The 15761-nt window shown below is 43.3% G+C and overlaps 3 protein-coding genes across 3 annotated transcripts in view; 1 reads left to right on the top strand and 2 right to left on the bottom strand.

Moving 5' to 3' along the window:
- Window positions 1–5953, bottom strand: part of plcd3a (phospholipase C, delta 3a) — a 31681-nt gene extending 25728 nt beyond the window's left edge. Inside the window, exons 1-2 of the mRNA XM_022203574.2 lie at window positions 5350–5953; window positions 4786–5176 (exon numbers count right to left, since the gene is read on the bottom strand). Coding sequence (XP_022059266.1) covers window positions 4786–4876 — 91 coding nt within the window. The 5' untranslated portion in view covers window positions 4877–5176; window positions 5350–5953. The remainder of the gene's footprint in view (window positions 1–4785; window positions 5177–5349) is intronic.
- Window positions 5954–8431: 2478 nt separating this feature from the next.
- hexim1 (HEXIM P-TEFb complex subunit 1) lies at window positions 8432–10439 on the top strand. The gene has a single exon (XM_022203573.2). The coding sequence runs from the start codon at window positions 8772–8774 to the stop codon at window positions 9858–9860; it is 1089 nt and encodes a 362-aa protein (XP_022059265.1). The 5' UTR covers window positions 8432–8771; the 3' UTR covers window positions 9861–10439.
- Window positions 10440–10876: 437 nt separating this feature from the next.
- Window positions 10877–15761, bottom strand: part of arhgap23a (Rho GTPase activating protein 23a) — a 49731-nt gene continuing 44846 nt past the window's right edge. Inside the window, 1 exon segment of the mRNA XM_051941025.1 lies at window positions 10877–14730. Within this exon segment, the coding sequence (XP_051796985.1) occupies window positions 13339–14730 (1392 nt within the window). The 3' untranslated portion in view covers window positions 10877–13338.

Here is a 15761-nt window from a genome sequence, read left to right as displayed (position 1 = left end):
ATTCAAAAATTCTCAAAAAATAAGCATTTGCATTAAACAGATTCTGAAAAAAACTAAAAAATTCTTCGCTCTGTGTCGCAATCGTAAAGCCACTAATGACTCAGCTGGGACCAACAGTCACATGATAAAAATTCAGAGACTTTCGGCTGAACTGCAGGCTGTGTTTCCATAGAGCAGGGAGGAGACAAGAATAGAAAGAAAATAAAAATGTAAAGGGTTCACGATTTATAATTTGAGGAGCCAATTTTTTTTTACAGTGTTGGTCCAACCTGTGGGAACTTGGGAACATATTGTGCATGCTCATTTCAGTTTATTTCTTTTATGTATTTGTAAAATAAATAATCAAAGAAATTCATTTTCCCCCTGTGATTTATGGCATTATAACTGCCTCATGCTCATGTTTCTACTTCTTCATGTTGTTCTGTTTCCATAGAGGACTTTATATTGCAGTAAAAAATGAGATTACACTGAGTAAAAATGTGACAGAGGCAATAAAAGTCCAGAATATGATCGTATTATAAGTCCTGGAAAAACAAAGGGATTGTTTGTCCTAGACTAACTGGGCTGAGTGTAGAAAAATAAGAGGAATAAACATTTTCAAAATGTTGTTCCTTTCCTTGTCCTGCAGTTCTGTACAGGATTTGTGCAGTGAAATATGAGATGACAGTGAGTAAAAATGTCCTGCTTGGAGCACTGGCTGTTAAGTGCATTCAACCCAAAGGTGAAATCTGTGATCTCCTGCAGTCCAGCTTCTCTCCATCTTCAGTCTGAACCGACAAAAACAAGTCGTGGGTGTTGTTTGTGTAAATCCTGAGCTTCTGCCGACTGTTTGCTCTCACGGGCAACAAAAACTGCAGAGTGAGTTAACAACCACAGACAACCTCGGACTCTCTCTGAAATCCATAAACCCTCCTGGGGATGAGTGCGGCGGCGTATATATATATTTATCCCTCTGTGCACTTGTCTTATTCAAACACGGATTATCTGAAAGCTAACAAATCTCTACCTCACAGGTCACATTCATCGCTTTGTCTGCAGTGGAGTGGGGAAAAAACACGAGGGAAATCTTTGAACGGGGAAGTCGGGGCAGCCCGGTGACATCACATGACACGAAACCTTTGAGCTCAATTCCGCCTGTGTTTGGACGGCAGGACTATGGGCTGCTCTCCATTTGATGTGCGGATTATAGAGCTGCCAAGACATGGTGGGTTCAAGACCCTTCGGCTGATTTATGACGGCACATGGCTGTAAAGCGTCGGGGGTTGGGTGACCTCACTGCTTTCATTAGTTAGCATTAGCTCAAATATAGCGTTGCGTGTTACATTTTCAGACACGGAGATACGATTTCATAACTCAGACATCAGTAATGCTCGAACAAGACTTTCAACACAGTCTGCAGAACACACACACATCTGCAAAAGCTGCATAAAGTACTCAAAAGTAACTGGAAAGACAGAAAGTGTTGGGTTTCTGAGGGGATTTCATGGTTCCACCTTTACAATGTGACAAAATGCTGCATTTATTTCCCCGTGCTTCACAATATTTGAACATTTCATAACATTATAATGAACGTTTCTTCACTTTTTTTATCAATAATGACAATAGGACCGCAGCCCCTGATTATTTTGCTATCTCTCAAGTCGTTTTCCCTTTAAAATGCCAGAAAATGGTGAAAAATATTGCATAGTGATGATGACAAATGTTTTGTTTTGTCCTCAACCCAATCAATATTCACTGTACCGTCGTAGAGGAGGAAAGAAACAAGAAAAGATTCACCTCTTAGCAGCTGGAAACAACTAAGTTATTGTAAGTTATTGTGAAAAGACAAAAAAATGTTGAATTTCTGAAGGAACTTTATGGTTTCAACTTCAAAATGTGAGAAATGCTACATTTAATCCTCCTGCATCACATTATTTGGACATTTTTTCACTTGTTTAATCAATAATGACAATAGGAATGCAGCTGATGATTATGCTGCTGTTTTCTCTTCAAAAATGTCAGAAAATGATGAAAAATGCAAGACGACAAATGTCTTGTTTTGTCCACAACCCAAAGACATTTTTACTGTCGTAGAGGCAGAAAGTATTCACATTTAAAAAGCTAGAACCAGAGCATTTGGTCTTGTTTTTCTTTTAAAAATAACTCAAATTATTGTGAAAAGACAAGAAGTGTTGGATTTCTGACGGAATTTCATGGTTCGACCTTAAAAATGTGAGAAAATTTACTTTTTACCCCTCCTGCATCCCGTTATTTTAAGATTTCATAACATTATAATCGGAATTTCTTCACTTTTTGATCAATAAAGATAATAAAGCAGCAGTTTATGATTATTTTGATATCTGTCAAGCTGTTTTCTCTTTAAAATGTCAGAAAATTATGAAAAATATTGCTCAGTTTTGATGAAAAATGCCTTGTTTTGTCCTCAACCCAATAAATATTCACTTTACTATCACAGAGGAGGAAAGAAACAAGAAAAGATTCACCTCTTAGCAGTTGGAAACAACTGAAGTTATTGTGAAAAGACAAAAAATGCTGGATTTCTGAAGGAATTTCTTGGTTCCACCTTTAAAATGTGAGAAAATGCTGCATTTATTCTTCCTGCATCACATGATTTGGAAATTTTATGACATCATAATGAATGTTTCTTCACTTTTTTGATCAATAATGATAATAGGGATGCAGCTTATAATTATTTTTGTCATCTGTTGAGCTGTTTTCTCTTTAAAATGTTAGAAAATGGTGAAAAACACAAGGTGACATATGTCTTGTTTTGCCCTCGACCCAATAAATATTCCCTTTGCTGTCAGAGGAGAAAACAAACAAGAAAATATTCATATTGTAGCAGCTGGAAACAGAGGATTTAGTCTTGTTTTCTTTGTAAAAAATAACTAGATGTATTATTTAATAGCCAATAACTAATCGGTTAACTGATTAATTGTTGCAGTACTACTTTAAATTACTGCAAAATGCACAAAATTTACTGTGAAAAGACAAGAAGTGCTGGATTTTTTAGGTAATTTCATTTTGGAAATACCACATAGTGTGTTTAATATTGAAATTATGACTATAGCTATAGTATAAATGGACTCAAAATGGACAAAATGCAGTTTATGTGTCAGAAAAAAATGGATTTTTATGGCATATTCATGGCTGCAAATTCTGAGTAGAATAAGCAGGTCAAACGTGACGTGCAGCATCAACTATAGTCCAGACTTCCAGACATCTGGAGTGTTTTCAGAGACTCTGACAGGTGCTGTGCCTGTGCTCAGCAGGTGTCTATTTTGGGTGGAGGTGTGACCCTTGTGTGGAGGGAGTGGGCTGGGATGGGACCGCTGAGAAGTCTGAATCACAGCGAGCTCTTCACCAACACATGATCGCTTCAGCTGCACCCACACACTCAAAGTTTTCAGCTCACAAACTCACTCATCTCCCAGAAAAGCTACAAGACGTCATTCTTACACTGTTTTCAGTAATAACTCTGTTGCTTCACTGTTGAACTGAATCACAAGCAAATGAGGAAGCTGATAAATCAAACAGAGACGGTAAATTAGGGCGGCATATTGCAGTTATTGTCGATTATTATGTTATTCTAGAGCAAAATGTGTTTTTTTTTTAGGATTATAAATGCCTGTTTTCCACCGTTCTACCAATCAGGGCTGTAGAAATTCATCACATTGACTGAACACTCCTCAGATAATCAAGTTATCGAAACAGTTTTCAGTCAATTGATGACCTGTTAGATAATCAACAGTGGTCTAAAAAGTCTCCGGTGGACTGAAAACTCTTTAGATAACTGTTGATTAAACAATGTAAAGTCGTTTTAAGAGCAGACAGCTGATGCTTTCAGGTTTAAAATGTGAGAAAACGCTTCGTTTCATGGTACTCTGATGGATATTCCTTCACTTCTTGAATCAATACTGAAAACTGGGGCTGCGACTGAAGATTATTTAGTTGTGCTGTCTGCTCTTTAAACTGTCACAAAATGGTGCAAAATGTCATTCGGTGTTTCCAAAAGCCCATGATGACGAATGTCTTGTTTTGTCCACATTCCAAAGATATTGTTTGGAATCTACTGTCAGGGAGGAGAGAAGAAACCAAAAATAATCGAATTTAAGGAGCTGGAATCAGAGGATTTCCTAAAATAAGACTCACATGGATTATTAAAAAAAGTTAATGATTAATTTAATCTATGATAACTAACCAATTAGTGGTTGCAGCTCAACACTAAATTACAGCAATATATCTTTAGATAAGTTATTCAAGTCAAGTCACTACAGCATATTTATAACAACAGCTAGTGGAAACATTAAATCAACCTAATAAATTTAAATACTGAGGCTAATACCTTACCAGTTATTATGTATTAAAACCCCATAAAAATGGTATAAAATACAATTTCACATGCCTGTAAGACATATTAAGGCCAAAACTCAACAGTATTATTATTATTCATGAAGATTAATTTAGCACTAATCTGACAAAACTACAAAAATACAAATGAAATCCACGCATTTCCTGTATTTTTCCTGAGTATTTTTTGAAGTTTTTGTTGAGTAATCCCATCTTATTCTTTAAAAATGGTACAAACTGAGCACAAACAGCTTTGACAGATTATATTCAGCATTCGTTTACAGCTGACAGGTGGAATTAGTATTATCAGGTGGCGGAGAGTGACTAAAATCAGTGTAAGCTCACTGATAACTTCATGATAAGAAGTTCTAAATGAGATGTTTTCCACTGCAGACAGTAGATAGAGGGAAGATTCAACTTTGGATGTTTCCTTACCGAGTCTACGGATGGGATCCGTCGTCTTCTCGGCCACTTTCCTGCCCTGTTCCTTGGCACCGGCGCTCGGCGACTTGGCGCTTCCCAGCATGATTGAAAACTTCTGGAAAACTCCGGCGAAAGTGAAGCGACGCGGGCTGCAGATTCTCCGCTTCAGCTCTGAGGGCGCAGGTGTTTTTGAAGTGTCCCAGAAGGACCCCGACAGCTCAGAGAGACAGGGAGGAACAGCCGAGCGAAGAGTTATTCCTTCTGCACATGTATGAAGTCCCTCCCTGCGCTCCGCTCCATGCCTGTGCGTAATCTGACTCCAAACAGAGCGCACACTCCAGGCGCCCTCCTTCTTCTCCTTCTCCAACCAACAAACCCACGGAGCTGGGATGTTGAAGTCCCCCTGCAGAAACAATTATTAAATAACTTTCTTTTAAAAGCTCTGACTATTTTTAAAAAAAAAATCAGAGCAACGTGACCATAAAAAACACGCTGCAATATAAAACAGAACTGCGCAAGGCTGGATTGGAGCCTCATAAACTCCTCCAGTGCTGCACCAAACTAGTGTGTACTTACAAGTGTGTACTCTGAGTATTGACGTCCATTTTTCTTGTCAGATCAGGGGAAACATCTAAACAGCAGAAATCTTTTCATCCAGGTGAGATGCAGAGGCCCCTGAGTGTTTGAGAGAAATCAGAAAAAAACACATCATTAAAATTGATCTTTTCTGTAGAAATGACTTCACCTCCAGAGCAGAACTGGTCTCTGTGGATGAGGAGGCAGCGCCACCTGTTGGACACTCGGAGCAACTGCTGAGATTTCAACAACAATCAATCCTGTAATGCCAAATTCATCTTGTGTATAAGCTGTCTGCGTGGATTTAAGGGCTGCTGAGCTTTGTGGAAGAGGAAGCCTCCACTCAGGGCTTTGTTGTGAGCGTCCACGGCAGCAGAGCACCGGCTGGAAACTTAATTAAGTCTCGGTAATGGAGTTATAACAGAGAGGGACGGAGATCAGAGCTGCCCTGGAAGAGCAGAAAATGTGATCTGCCAGGCGCACAGGAAAAAAATGTGGTTTGGTAGGTCGGGCGGAGAGAGGCTGAGAGGTTTCTTTAACTTGGTCATTTAATGCAGCTGATGAGTGTAAACACCCATCTGGACCTGCTGCTGCCTCCATGAAGTCTTCCTCAAATTTACACTTCAAGGCCATGCATGCACAAAAATTATAAAAGACTGATTTTTCTTTTTTCCCCTCAATAATATATATCTCTCATCTCCTCTCAACTGCTGCAGTAACAACCATGTTAGACAGGGTGAGAGATTAAGTCATGCCTGCTAATCCTCCCAAGCTGTGATCTATGCAGGAGCAGCTTTGGTTCTGTGACTGCAGCACCGAGCTCCTTGATTTGAGAATATGGGAACCCCTGGTATGCTTCCTCAGCCTCCCTGGTCATTGGTTTCATATTAACTGGAACGTCTTCCTCAAAGGATTCCCAGTTCGGCTTGCTTATTTGCCAGAGCTGAAACTCTGCCTTGCTTCTATTAGTAGAAACAGTAGGCCTGTGTTGTTTAGAGCCGTTGGATTGCCAGACTCTGCAGCCAGTGTTAGGGGGAGAGCAGGCAGCCACCATAAGAGGTCACACACTGAATAACCCATTTTCTTCCATTAATGGAAGCAAAGTGCTTTGTAAAAACTGAAGAAACTACATGTGTGCATGTACATGACACAGTGAAGCAGTTTAACATAAAAACAGTAAAATCACTCTTAAACAATAAAGCTTCCAGTCTGTCTGCATAGAATGTGTGTGGAAAAATGAAACAAAACAACACAAAACCAAAATAAAGATATTTATGCTCCACAACAATGTTTTGATTTCCCTTCCCATCAGTTTATTCCAACTGTTTACTTAACACGAGCCAGAATGGCTACAAAGGTTATGGAAATGCACGACTAGGTTGTTAGTTTAGCGAGTTTACACCCAACTCAAGCTTGCTAACCAGCAGTAAACTAAAGGGGAAGCTTTCAGTGCTGCCTTGCAAGACCAGGCGCCGTCTAGTTCCTGAAACTGCACAGTTAATCGAAGGTCTCATGTGACGGATTAATAAAAACTACGACTGTTTTCAGTCTCTTTGGGTCTTTTTTTACAGACGTTGGTTTGTGCTGTTCCGATAAAATGCCAAGATGTTTGAAATGTTTAGGTTTGTCGCAATACTGAAATATGAAACTCGAACAGGGAGATATTACAGTCCAGGAATTACACCGAGCCTCTTATGAACACGTTGGCCTAGTTAGCAAGTGGCTATCAGTTTCTGTTGTTAGTTGCATTGTTGTTCTACTTTGTTCACTGCGGCTGTATCGACAAACGGATAAAAAGGAAACATTTTGTCTGATCGAACATTCATTGTTTATTAACTTTTTTTACTCACAATAACACTACACAGTAGCGTTAGCTAGTTAGCGTCGGCTAGCCTAGCTTTATATACAGCATGGCGTTCTCGTTGTACTTCGCCATTAAAGCTACTCGCTGTTTCAGTGCTCAGACTGTAAGTTTATTTTGTTTATAATGCATATGCCTTCACGTTTAGTGGAAATGATGCAGTGTTTAATTTGGGAGCGACACCACGCAGCGTCCATCGGCTAACCAACGTTTGGCTAACGTTAGCTAGCTAGCTTGTCCTTAGCTGTGAACACGAAACAACTGTAAAAGTGTAAAACACAGCATCTCGGAACATGGGTTGCGCAGAAAAGCTCAAAACTGCTCTACACCACTCCGTCCACTGGTAACAGGATTACTGAGCGAGTGTGAAATCGCCTGACCCACCCTTTAACAACGAAGGGCTCGAGAGTGTGATCGCAGCGACAGCTTCACAATAAATGTCGTTTGTTTACGCTGATTCCAGAGTTCCCCCGTGCCCCTGCCCCACAACATATCACTCCGCACAACACACAATGCTGACACGGAGAAATTTAATCATCCAACTGTAACCAAAAGGGCACACCTTTGCGGTATTAGACATGAAAAATATTGCATTTTGAGAACAAGCAGAATTTATCTATTTTCTAATGTGAACATTGAAACCGGACTACATTCTGTAAGAGGTTTTCTTCATTTTGCTTAAAGTGCAGGAGTGTTGCATTGTACTGTTAATTATATCGTTCGTCACGTGGCAAGAAGACAAAAATAAACTGTATTACTATACATAGAAATTACGCGTGTTGGTTTCAGTGATAGCAGTATCTTGTTGAAAGGTATTGAATTTAGCTTGCATTTCGCAATTTGTACCTGTGACCCCTTCATTTGTAGATAGTAGTGTCCATAAAATGGCCGGGACTGCTTTCTTGGTGTAGATTACGCACTTTTGACTGACTATTGGCCTGGCCAATCAGAAAATACCTCAAGCTTAGCAACAGCAAAGTTCTCCTCTCGTCCAATCAGCAAAGAGAAGGGTGGGCTTTCTCGGGCTCAAGATCCTAACGTCTGATTGGTTGATTTGCTTGCCAGTTGGAGTAGACTTGTGGGTCATGTAGTTTTGTGAGGAGCTTTCCGCGAATGTTTCACCGACATTAAAACAACATATCCCACAATCCATTAGGTGATACAAGCAGTAGCATGCGCACGGTTAGAGGCGGAGCTGGTATATAAACAGGAGCTCCCTCTTCTTGAGTAGCACACTGGATACTGTTGTGACGGCAGGACGCAGACTCCGGGTGAACGGTAGATCTGACAGCATCGAAACAGTTAATGGTAGTTAGCGACAGTTGCTCTGACAAACCCTTGGAGGGGTAACAAGTGTTTACTGTTAGGAAGTTTACTTTTCCGTAACGAGAGTTGGTTTTCAACCGGCAAAACTTACTTTAACGATTTCGGCTCAAACTCGAATAAGTAAATTTTTGTTCGAATTAAGTCTTTTAACGAACTTTTTGACGCTCGGCATCGAGGCCACGAAAACCGTTAAAGATGTGCTAAGAGCGGCCGCCATTAGAGAAGCACCACCAGGATGACAGAGCCAGCGGAGCCCCAGAGCCATCACCTGAAAACTTCAGGCTTCAGCCCATCAGGTGGGAGCAGGGGAGACGCGTTGGAGCATCTCCCAGCCAGCAACCGTGGAGGACCAGAGAACGGCGACAGGGGGCGACAGAGAGAGTCGAAGCAGCAGCAGCGGCGGCAGCGGGCGGAGAACTGTGGGGATATCAACACAGACAAGTTATGGCAAATGAAAGGCGGACAGAGGGGGGTGTGCCCAGGCTTAGCAGGCGGAAACGAGCTCCAGAAGTGCTCGATCGCGACTCAGTCTCACCAGAAATTCGATGGGGAAGGTAACAGCACCTCGCACGGGAAAAACGGAGAGGAGAGACGGCGGCAGGAGGCTTTAAACCAGATACAAGACGAGCACATCGACTCCGACACGGGTCTGGATGCGCGTCTGGGCAAGAAGCGGCACAGGCGCAGGACCACCAAGAAGAGGCGCAACTGGAAGCCGTACAACAAACTTTCCTGGGAGGAGAAAAAAGCTCTGGAGGAGCGGGAGACGGCCAGGGCTTCTCGGATGAGGGAGGAGATGTTCGCCAAAGGGCTCCCGGTAGCCCCCTACAACACCACCCAATTCCTGATGGACGAGCACGACCGAGAGGAGCCGGACCTCAACACCGAGACCGGGGTCAGGCGGCCCCTCGGCGGCGTGGAGGACACCGGCAGCGAGGAGGACTTCTTCGACAACGAGGAGGACGACGACGACGACGGCAGTGGAGGAGGCAGCGACGGCATCGGGAGGCCAGGGAACGCAGGTGGGGAGTTTCTCCAGAGGGACTTTTCCGAGACCTACGAGATGTACCACGTCGAGAGCCTGCAGAATATGACCAAGCAGGAACTGGTGAAGGAGTACCTGGAGCTGGAGAAGTGCATGTCCCGGCTGGAGGAGGAGAACAACCGGCTGAGGCGCGCCGTGGAGCCCGGGGCCGTGGAGAGGTCCGAGGTCCGGGTCCGAGATCTGGAGAGGGAGGTGGAGAGACTGAGAGCCGAAAACACGGAGCTGCTTCTGCAGAACCAGCCCAGCAAGGACAGGGGGCAGGTCCAGGCCGCCAATTAAAGGACACAAGTCAAAACCATTTGAAAAAGGTAAAAAGAAAAAAGGGACTACTGCATTTTTTTTTAAAAAAGTAAATAAATTGTCATCAGTTTTCTGTAATCAGTCTGTCATTTGGACAATGAAGTCCTTGCATCACGATGCAATATACTTGATTCTTTTCTATTTGGACTGTAAGGTGTCCTGTTCATTTTTTTTCCCCAGAAGAAATGTAAATATTTCAAAATTTGATTCTTTTTATAAAGAGAAGGTATTTAACAGCACCAGAATATTTTGTTTGTTCCCTGGTCAGTTCCATTTTCAATTTAAAGAGGAAATAAAAGAACATTGTATGTTGCATTTCTCTCCCACACCAGAAACTGAATATGACATTACAGATAAATTGGGCCAGCTTGCAAAGACTGTTTTTTTTTTTGTTTGTTTTTTTTTTTTCAGAAGTAAACTCCGGAGTGGACATTTTAACAGTTGTGTGTTAACATTAGTTCAAATACAGTTTTGAAATTCTTGATTAAAGCTGTCATGTGTTGTGAAGCCTGCTCCAAAAAACACAGGGAGCTGTTAATAAAACGCTGCAGTGAGGAACTTGTCTTGCTTTTGTAATAGATTGCAAAGATGCTGAAATGGGCACGAGGAATGAATGCATTATGGGTTTATAACATTTTTAAGGATTAAATCTTGCTCAGTGTCAGCGGTGTGAGAAGAATGTGCAGAAATTGTGTTACTACAGCTTTATATTTTGGTGGCATCATCTTAACAGATTCCCAACATTACAGCAAGTTTCCACAGCATCCATGAATATTTAACTATACATATAAGTTAAAAAGGAGCCTCAGTAGTTTGAGAAGTTTATCTCATGAGCAAAAGCAATCTGTGCCAGAGGGCCTGGAGAGACTTTATTCATCTGCAGCCTCTAGAGGGCATCATTCAGCTCCTAGTTTAAGTTTCCAGCAAAACATGAGCCTCATCCTCAGAGAAAAGTGTCTTACAAAAAACATCCAAGAATCCACATTAAGACATAATTCTTTTAAACATTTCTGTTTATTTACATCATATAACCTTGCCTTAAAGCACACAGCCGTGAGGGGAAAGGATTTCAGGCGGACAACCTTTTTTTTTTTTTTTTTTTTTTTTTTTTAGTCCAGTCATTTTCATATTAGTTATACTCGAAAGCAATTCCAAATGTACACAATACATTATGTTACATATTAAGATATGTACAAAAAAAGGTTTTTAAAATATGAGACAGGCAAAATCACATTTCAGACACCAACTCTTGAGGTTTTCCTTTCGATGGGTTTTTTGTTCATCTTGAGGAAATCGGATGTTGTCTGGCATGACCTAATGCGGTTTCAGGGTCGGGCTTGTTAGGTGTACCATTATTCACACACGGTGGATTACTAGGCAAGAGAGAGATGACCTCAGTTTAAGAAAAAAGCAGCTGAGAGAATACAACGCCTTTTCCCTCTTAGCAGCAACAGTAATAGCCGTTAATGCCTCTGTTGAAGGCAAAGAGAGTGCATAGACGTGTCCTTGGCTTGAAGTGTGCTTTTCTTTTTATTTTACAGCCTCTCAGTTGTATTTAAATGTACACATCTTTGGGTCAGTGCCTTACCGTTAACCACAGTAGAGGAGGGAGGAGACCCAGAAATAACAAAAGGAAACGGAAAGATAAGAACTGAGCATGGCACCGCAGAACAAAAACACATTCCAGAAATCAGGCACTTGTAGCAAAAAATCTTGAGGTAAGACAAGACTAGAACTTATTCATTATTATCATTACTCTTTTGTCGCCGGGTTATTTGGTCAATGGAAACAAGCGAGTCACTGCTGATCTCTGGGGTAGCACCTCCTGTTTGTGTTATGTTGTGACGGCGAGTTGGTCGAGACGAGAGCCAAACAATGGATTCACGACATTCTGTTTTCATTTCCTCCTATGTACCGTTCCCCCCCCAGTCAGGGAGCATTTACTAGAGCCTGACCTTATGGAAAACTCCCCACATCATGTAACCCCAAGGTAATAAATGTGCTGACAGATGAACCCTCCAGAGGGTACGTGCTGAAAATACGGAGATCCCAAACGGCAGAGGTGAAAATGTTTGTGCGCCGTGCTTTAGCGGTCTGTTAAACACTGCCGGGCTCCGTTACAAGAGGGAACACACTTTGCATTGAGCTCAGCAAATACGAGCAGATCTGCGGAGGCGATGCTCGGTAATCCCAGACATGGAAAACAAAACAAATGAGGAGGTCAGCCGTCACGGCGCGCGGAGCTGCCTGCAAACTCTCCAATAGAATCTAATCATTACCAGATTACATTTCACAACTTGCTACATGTAGATCATTTTATGCACTTGTTGGTGCAAACTTTATTGAAAGTATCCTCACCAAAATAATCGTATCTCATGAGATAAAGGTTTTCTGCACAGTGCTGTGAATCAAAGAGAAAGGCCATCTATGAGGAAATAAGGAACAGGTTCAGACATGTTTATCTCGTCTCCTTTGAACAGGTACGCCCAAGAGGTGAAATCACAATAAAAGTTTTTTTTTTTAACTTTAATACAAAATATATATAATATATTTATATATATATATATTGAATATAAAACAAAAAATGAATATATTAAGGGAGACATTTCAAGTAACATCTTGAAAGAAACGACTGTGCACTTGTACGCACTTTTTGTAAACCGTTAAAAAAAAAGGAACTAAAAAAGTAAAAACAAATATAACATATTATTTTTATATTTACAAGGTTAACTTAACAAGGCTTTGTACAAATGTTACAAAAAATTGCTCAAGACAAACACTTGCACACTCTGACATGATCACGAATATTGTTGCGCAAACACACAAAGATTATTAACAAGTACAGAGAAGACGACTGTGTTATGTGTTTGTGGCCAAATATCGGAGTTTTACAGTGTCTGTGGTCAGAGGAGGGGCACGTTAATAAGACTGATATGAAAAATCAGCTGATTTCCCCTTTGAAATGACCGAATAAATGTGTGTCTGTCACTCGTGGCTCACTGAAGGTGGTTGAGGAACATTCTGAAATTTGACAAGAAGCACCATTTGCTCAAGAACCAGAGGGAGGCTGCAGCTCCTCCTCCAGTCACTTGACGGGATTAACCCTTGAATTTATGTCATCCGTGAGCCAGACGGGAAGGAAGAGACGGCGGGAAGGATGCTCGCTTATTACTCACGTGAGAATTCTTGGCTGTAACGTGGACTGTAATGAGGTCTGTTTGTGTCTCTGTGTCATATCTATAAAAGCACACGTATAGCAAAAGGAAAACAAAAGCTTTGGCAACACTGGAATGCCCTTTGCCATGCAAACGGAGCTCATCAGGAAAGAAAAGATTTGTTTTATTTGACCTGTCCACCTTTGTGAAGCGACTGACCTGCAGGGAGTCAGCAGCTTGGCTGGACCCCCCTCAGGATCAGCCCCTCTCCTGGGAGTGGTGGTTGGGGTCAGCTGGCAGGGCTACAGGTACTGGTGGAATCTAGAGGTGGGTGCTTGACGTGTAGCGGGTCCTTGTTCGAGTCCGTCTGCATCCCGAGGCAGCCCTTGTGTTTTGACCTGGTTTTGACTGATAGGAGACAAGGGGAACTCATTGACATTCAGCGGGGGTCTCTTGTCGGACGTCTCAGTTGGGGAGGCCACCACGGTGTGCCTTCGCCAGGCCCGTCTCTTCCTGCGAGTCTCAGGTGACAGCGGTTTCCTCAGTCCAACGCTGCGCAAGTCGTCTGCTGAACCTAGCAGTCGAGCGCGAACATGCTCGGCCAGAGATCTGCCGCCTGGACCGGTTGGGGTGAAGGAGGCGGCCTCGCTAGGTGGCAGGGCCGGTTTGGGTCGGGCCGAGCGTAGGCTCTCCTGGCTGCTACCTGAGGAAGGGTTGGTCCTGGAGCTCCTCGGTCTGGGGGCACCTTCCGACCCGGAGCCGGTCCCCTCGGCACTAGGGAGCTCCAGCAGGTCCAGGGAACGAGCCTTGGCCTTCTCCGACTTCAGCTTCTTCCTGGCCAGAGTGTCGCACTGGATCAGCTTGTGGGAGTTGAAGGAAGGCCGGGAGTGCAGTTTGTGGGTGGTGGAGGAGGAGGAAAAGGAGGAGGATGAAGGCGTGGTGGAGCGAGCGCCTCCTTCGTTCCTCTCCGCAGAGTCCGGGGTGAGCTGGGTGGGTGGGGCGAGAAGGTTGGTGGGTGACAGCACAGGGGGTTTGTAGTGGGAGTAGAGGAAGCTGCGAGGTGCTGCTGCCGGTTGGGTGTTCGTGGGTGACGCTGGGTGTTTGTCGGGCCTCTCCTGGGTGAGGGAGCGCGAGGCAAAGCCGCTCTCATTGTCTGTCTCGCTCACCAGCTCGCTGTGCTCGTCATCAGCGTCGTCGCCCCTGCCCTCCGACCCTAAGCTCCGCCCTAAAGTGGAAAGCGTGGAGTAGCCGGAAACGATGGAGCGAGCGTCCTCTGGAGCTCGCCACCTCGGACCCTTCACCTCTGCCTGCACCTCCTCCTCGTGTAGCCTTCCTCGTCCCTCCTCTTCCTCCTTGCAGTGTGGCTGACTGGGAATAACTGCCGCCACCTCCTCCTCCGCTTCGACCTCCGCTTTCACTCCACTCTCTACAACTTCCTCGTCATCCTCCTCCTCGTCCTCCTCCTCTCCCTCGGCTCGAGGGGCGGTGTCTCCTACCGGGGACTCCGCCTCCTCTTCCTCCTCCGCCCCCAGATGCCCAGCTTTGATTGGCTCGTGCTCGGAGTCGTCGTCAGTGCTGCTGCCCACACGGCGGGCGTTGTGGCGCTTCCTGCGTTTACGGCCTGTAACAGCCGACATGATGGACAGAGTCAGGAAGTCCTTGGCCGTCAGGTCCTTCTTCGACCCCCACGAACCCTGAAAAAGGAGGAGGTGTTACTGAATCATGAAACCAAGTTTTCTACGATCCAATATGTTGAACTACATCAAACAAAGTATACAACAGAAGTGCAATATCATTTACATATTAAATGACTCAAAACTGCTTCACCTTACAGTATTTGCATCACTTCAAGTTAAAAAGTAGGTATTTGCTCTTCAGTAAAACAAACAGTTTTGTCTTGCTCTACTAAAAACACGGGCTCGCCAGCAGGAACTCATTTTTCCAATATTTCATGTGTCCGCCTTTATTTTCGACTCAATCCTCTTCAGCATGGAGGACACCAAATTTCTACATTCATTCTGTCATTCTTTAGAGACCATTTCTTTCAGCTGCTATTTGCGACAGGTTATAGTTGTTGTTCTGTAAAAACTCTTGTGTGGTTTGGCAGTGTGCTTTGGATGGTTATCACTCTGGAATATTCCTCGACTGCCAAATTTGCGCTGGCTTTCAGTCATCTTTTCAGCCAGTATTTTCCACAGATATTCATGGGGAATCTAAAAATAGCATCTTCCTAACACCTTTTGCACTCATGTAGCCTCATATCATCACACTCCCACCTCCGTGCTTCACTGTCAGGACTAAGCATTCACTGTGGTAGTCCTGGTCAGGTTAACACCAAACATGCTGCACTCCATCTAAGCAGAGCAAATTTGTCTTGGTGTTGTCGGACCAAAGAATGTGCTCCCAACATTTATCAGGACTCATTTCATGTGATTTAGGAAAGTTTTATCTTGCACTTTTTGAAGTTTTTTTGCTTGGCTAGGCTGACATTTTGAACTGGCTCTGACTTCCTCTGCTAACATCTGTGCCAAATCTGAATCACTTGCCCATCTGTTTTTTTAGGCTAAATTGTCAAAGTGGTGCCCTGTCTGTGGAGTCATTTTAGGAGGACGACCACTGCAGCCCCGATTAGTGCTACTATGGCTCCTTTTATACTTCCCGCTGCACTTGATTTTCCACTCATTTTTAGTTCATCTTCCTGTATCCTTCCATCCCATTTTTGCAA

This window comes from Acanthochromis polyacanthus, chromosome 21, assembly GCF_021347895.1.
Source record: "Acanthochromis polyacanthus isolate Apoly-LR-REF ecotype Palm Island chromosome 21, KAUST_Apoly_ChrSc, whole genome shotgun sequence".
NCBI classification, from domain to species: Eukaryota; Metazoa; Chordata; class Actinopteri; family Pomacentridae; genus Acanthochromis; species Acanthochromis polyacanthus.
The sequence above is the reverse complement of the archived record's forward strand: the minus strand, read 5'-3'. Positions and strand labels throughout refer to the sequence as shown.

Bases quoted from the DNA above. Each gene is read 5' to 3' on its own strand.
- hexim1 (XM_022203573.2), top strand. From the start codon at position 8,772: ATGACAGAGCCAGCGGAGCCCCAGAGCCATCACCTGAAAACTTCAGGC.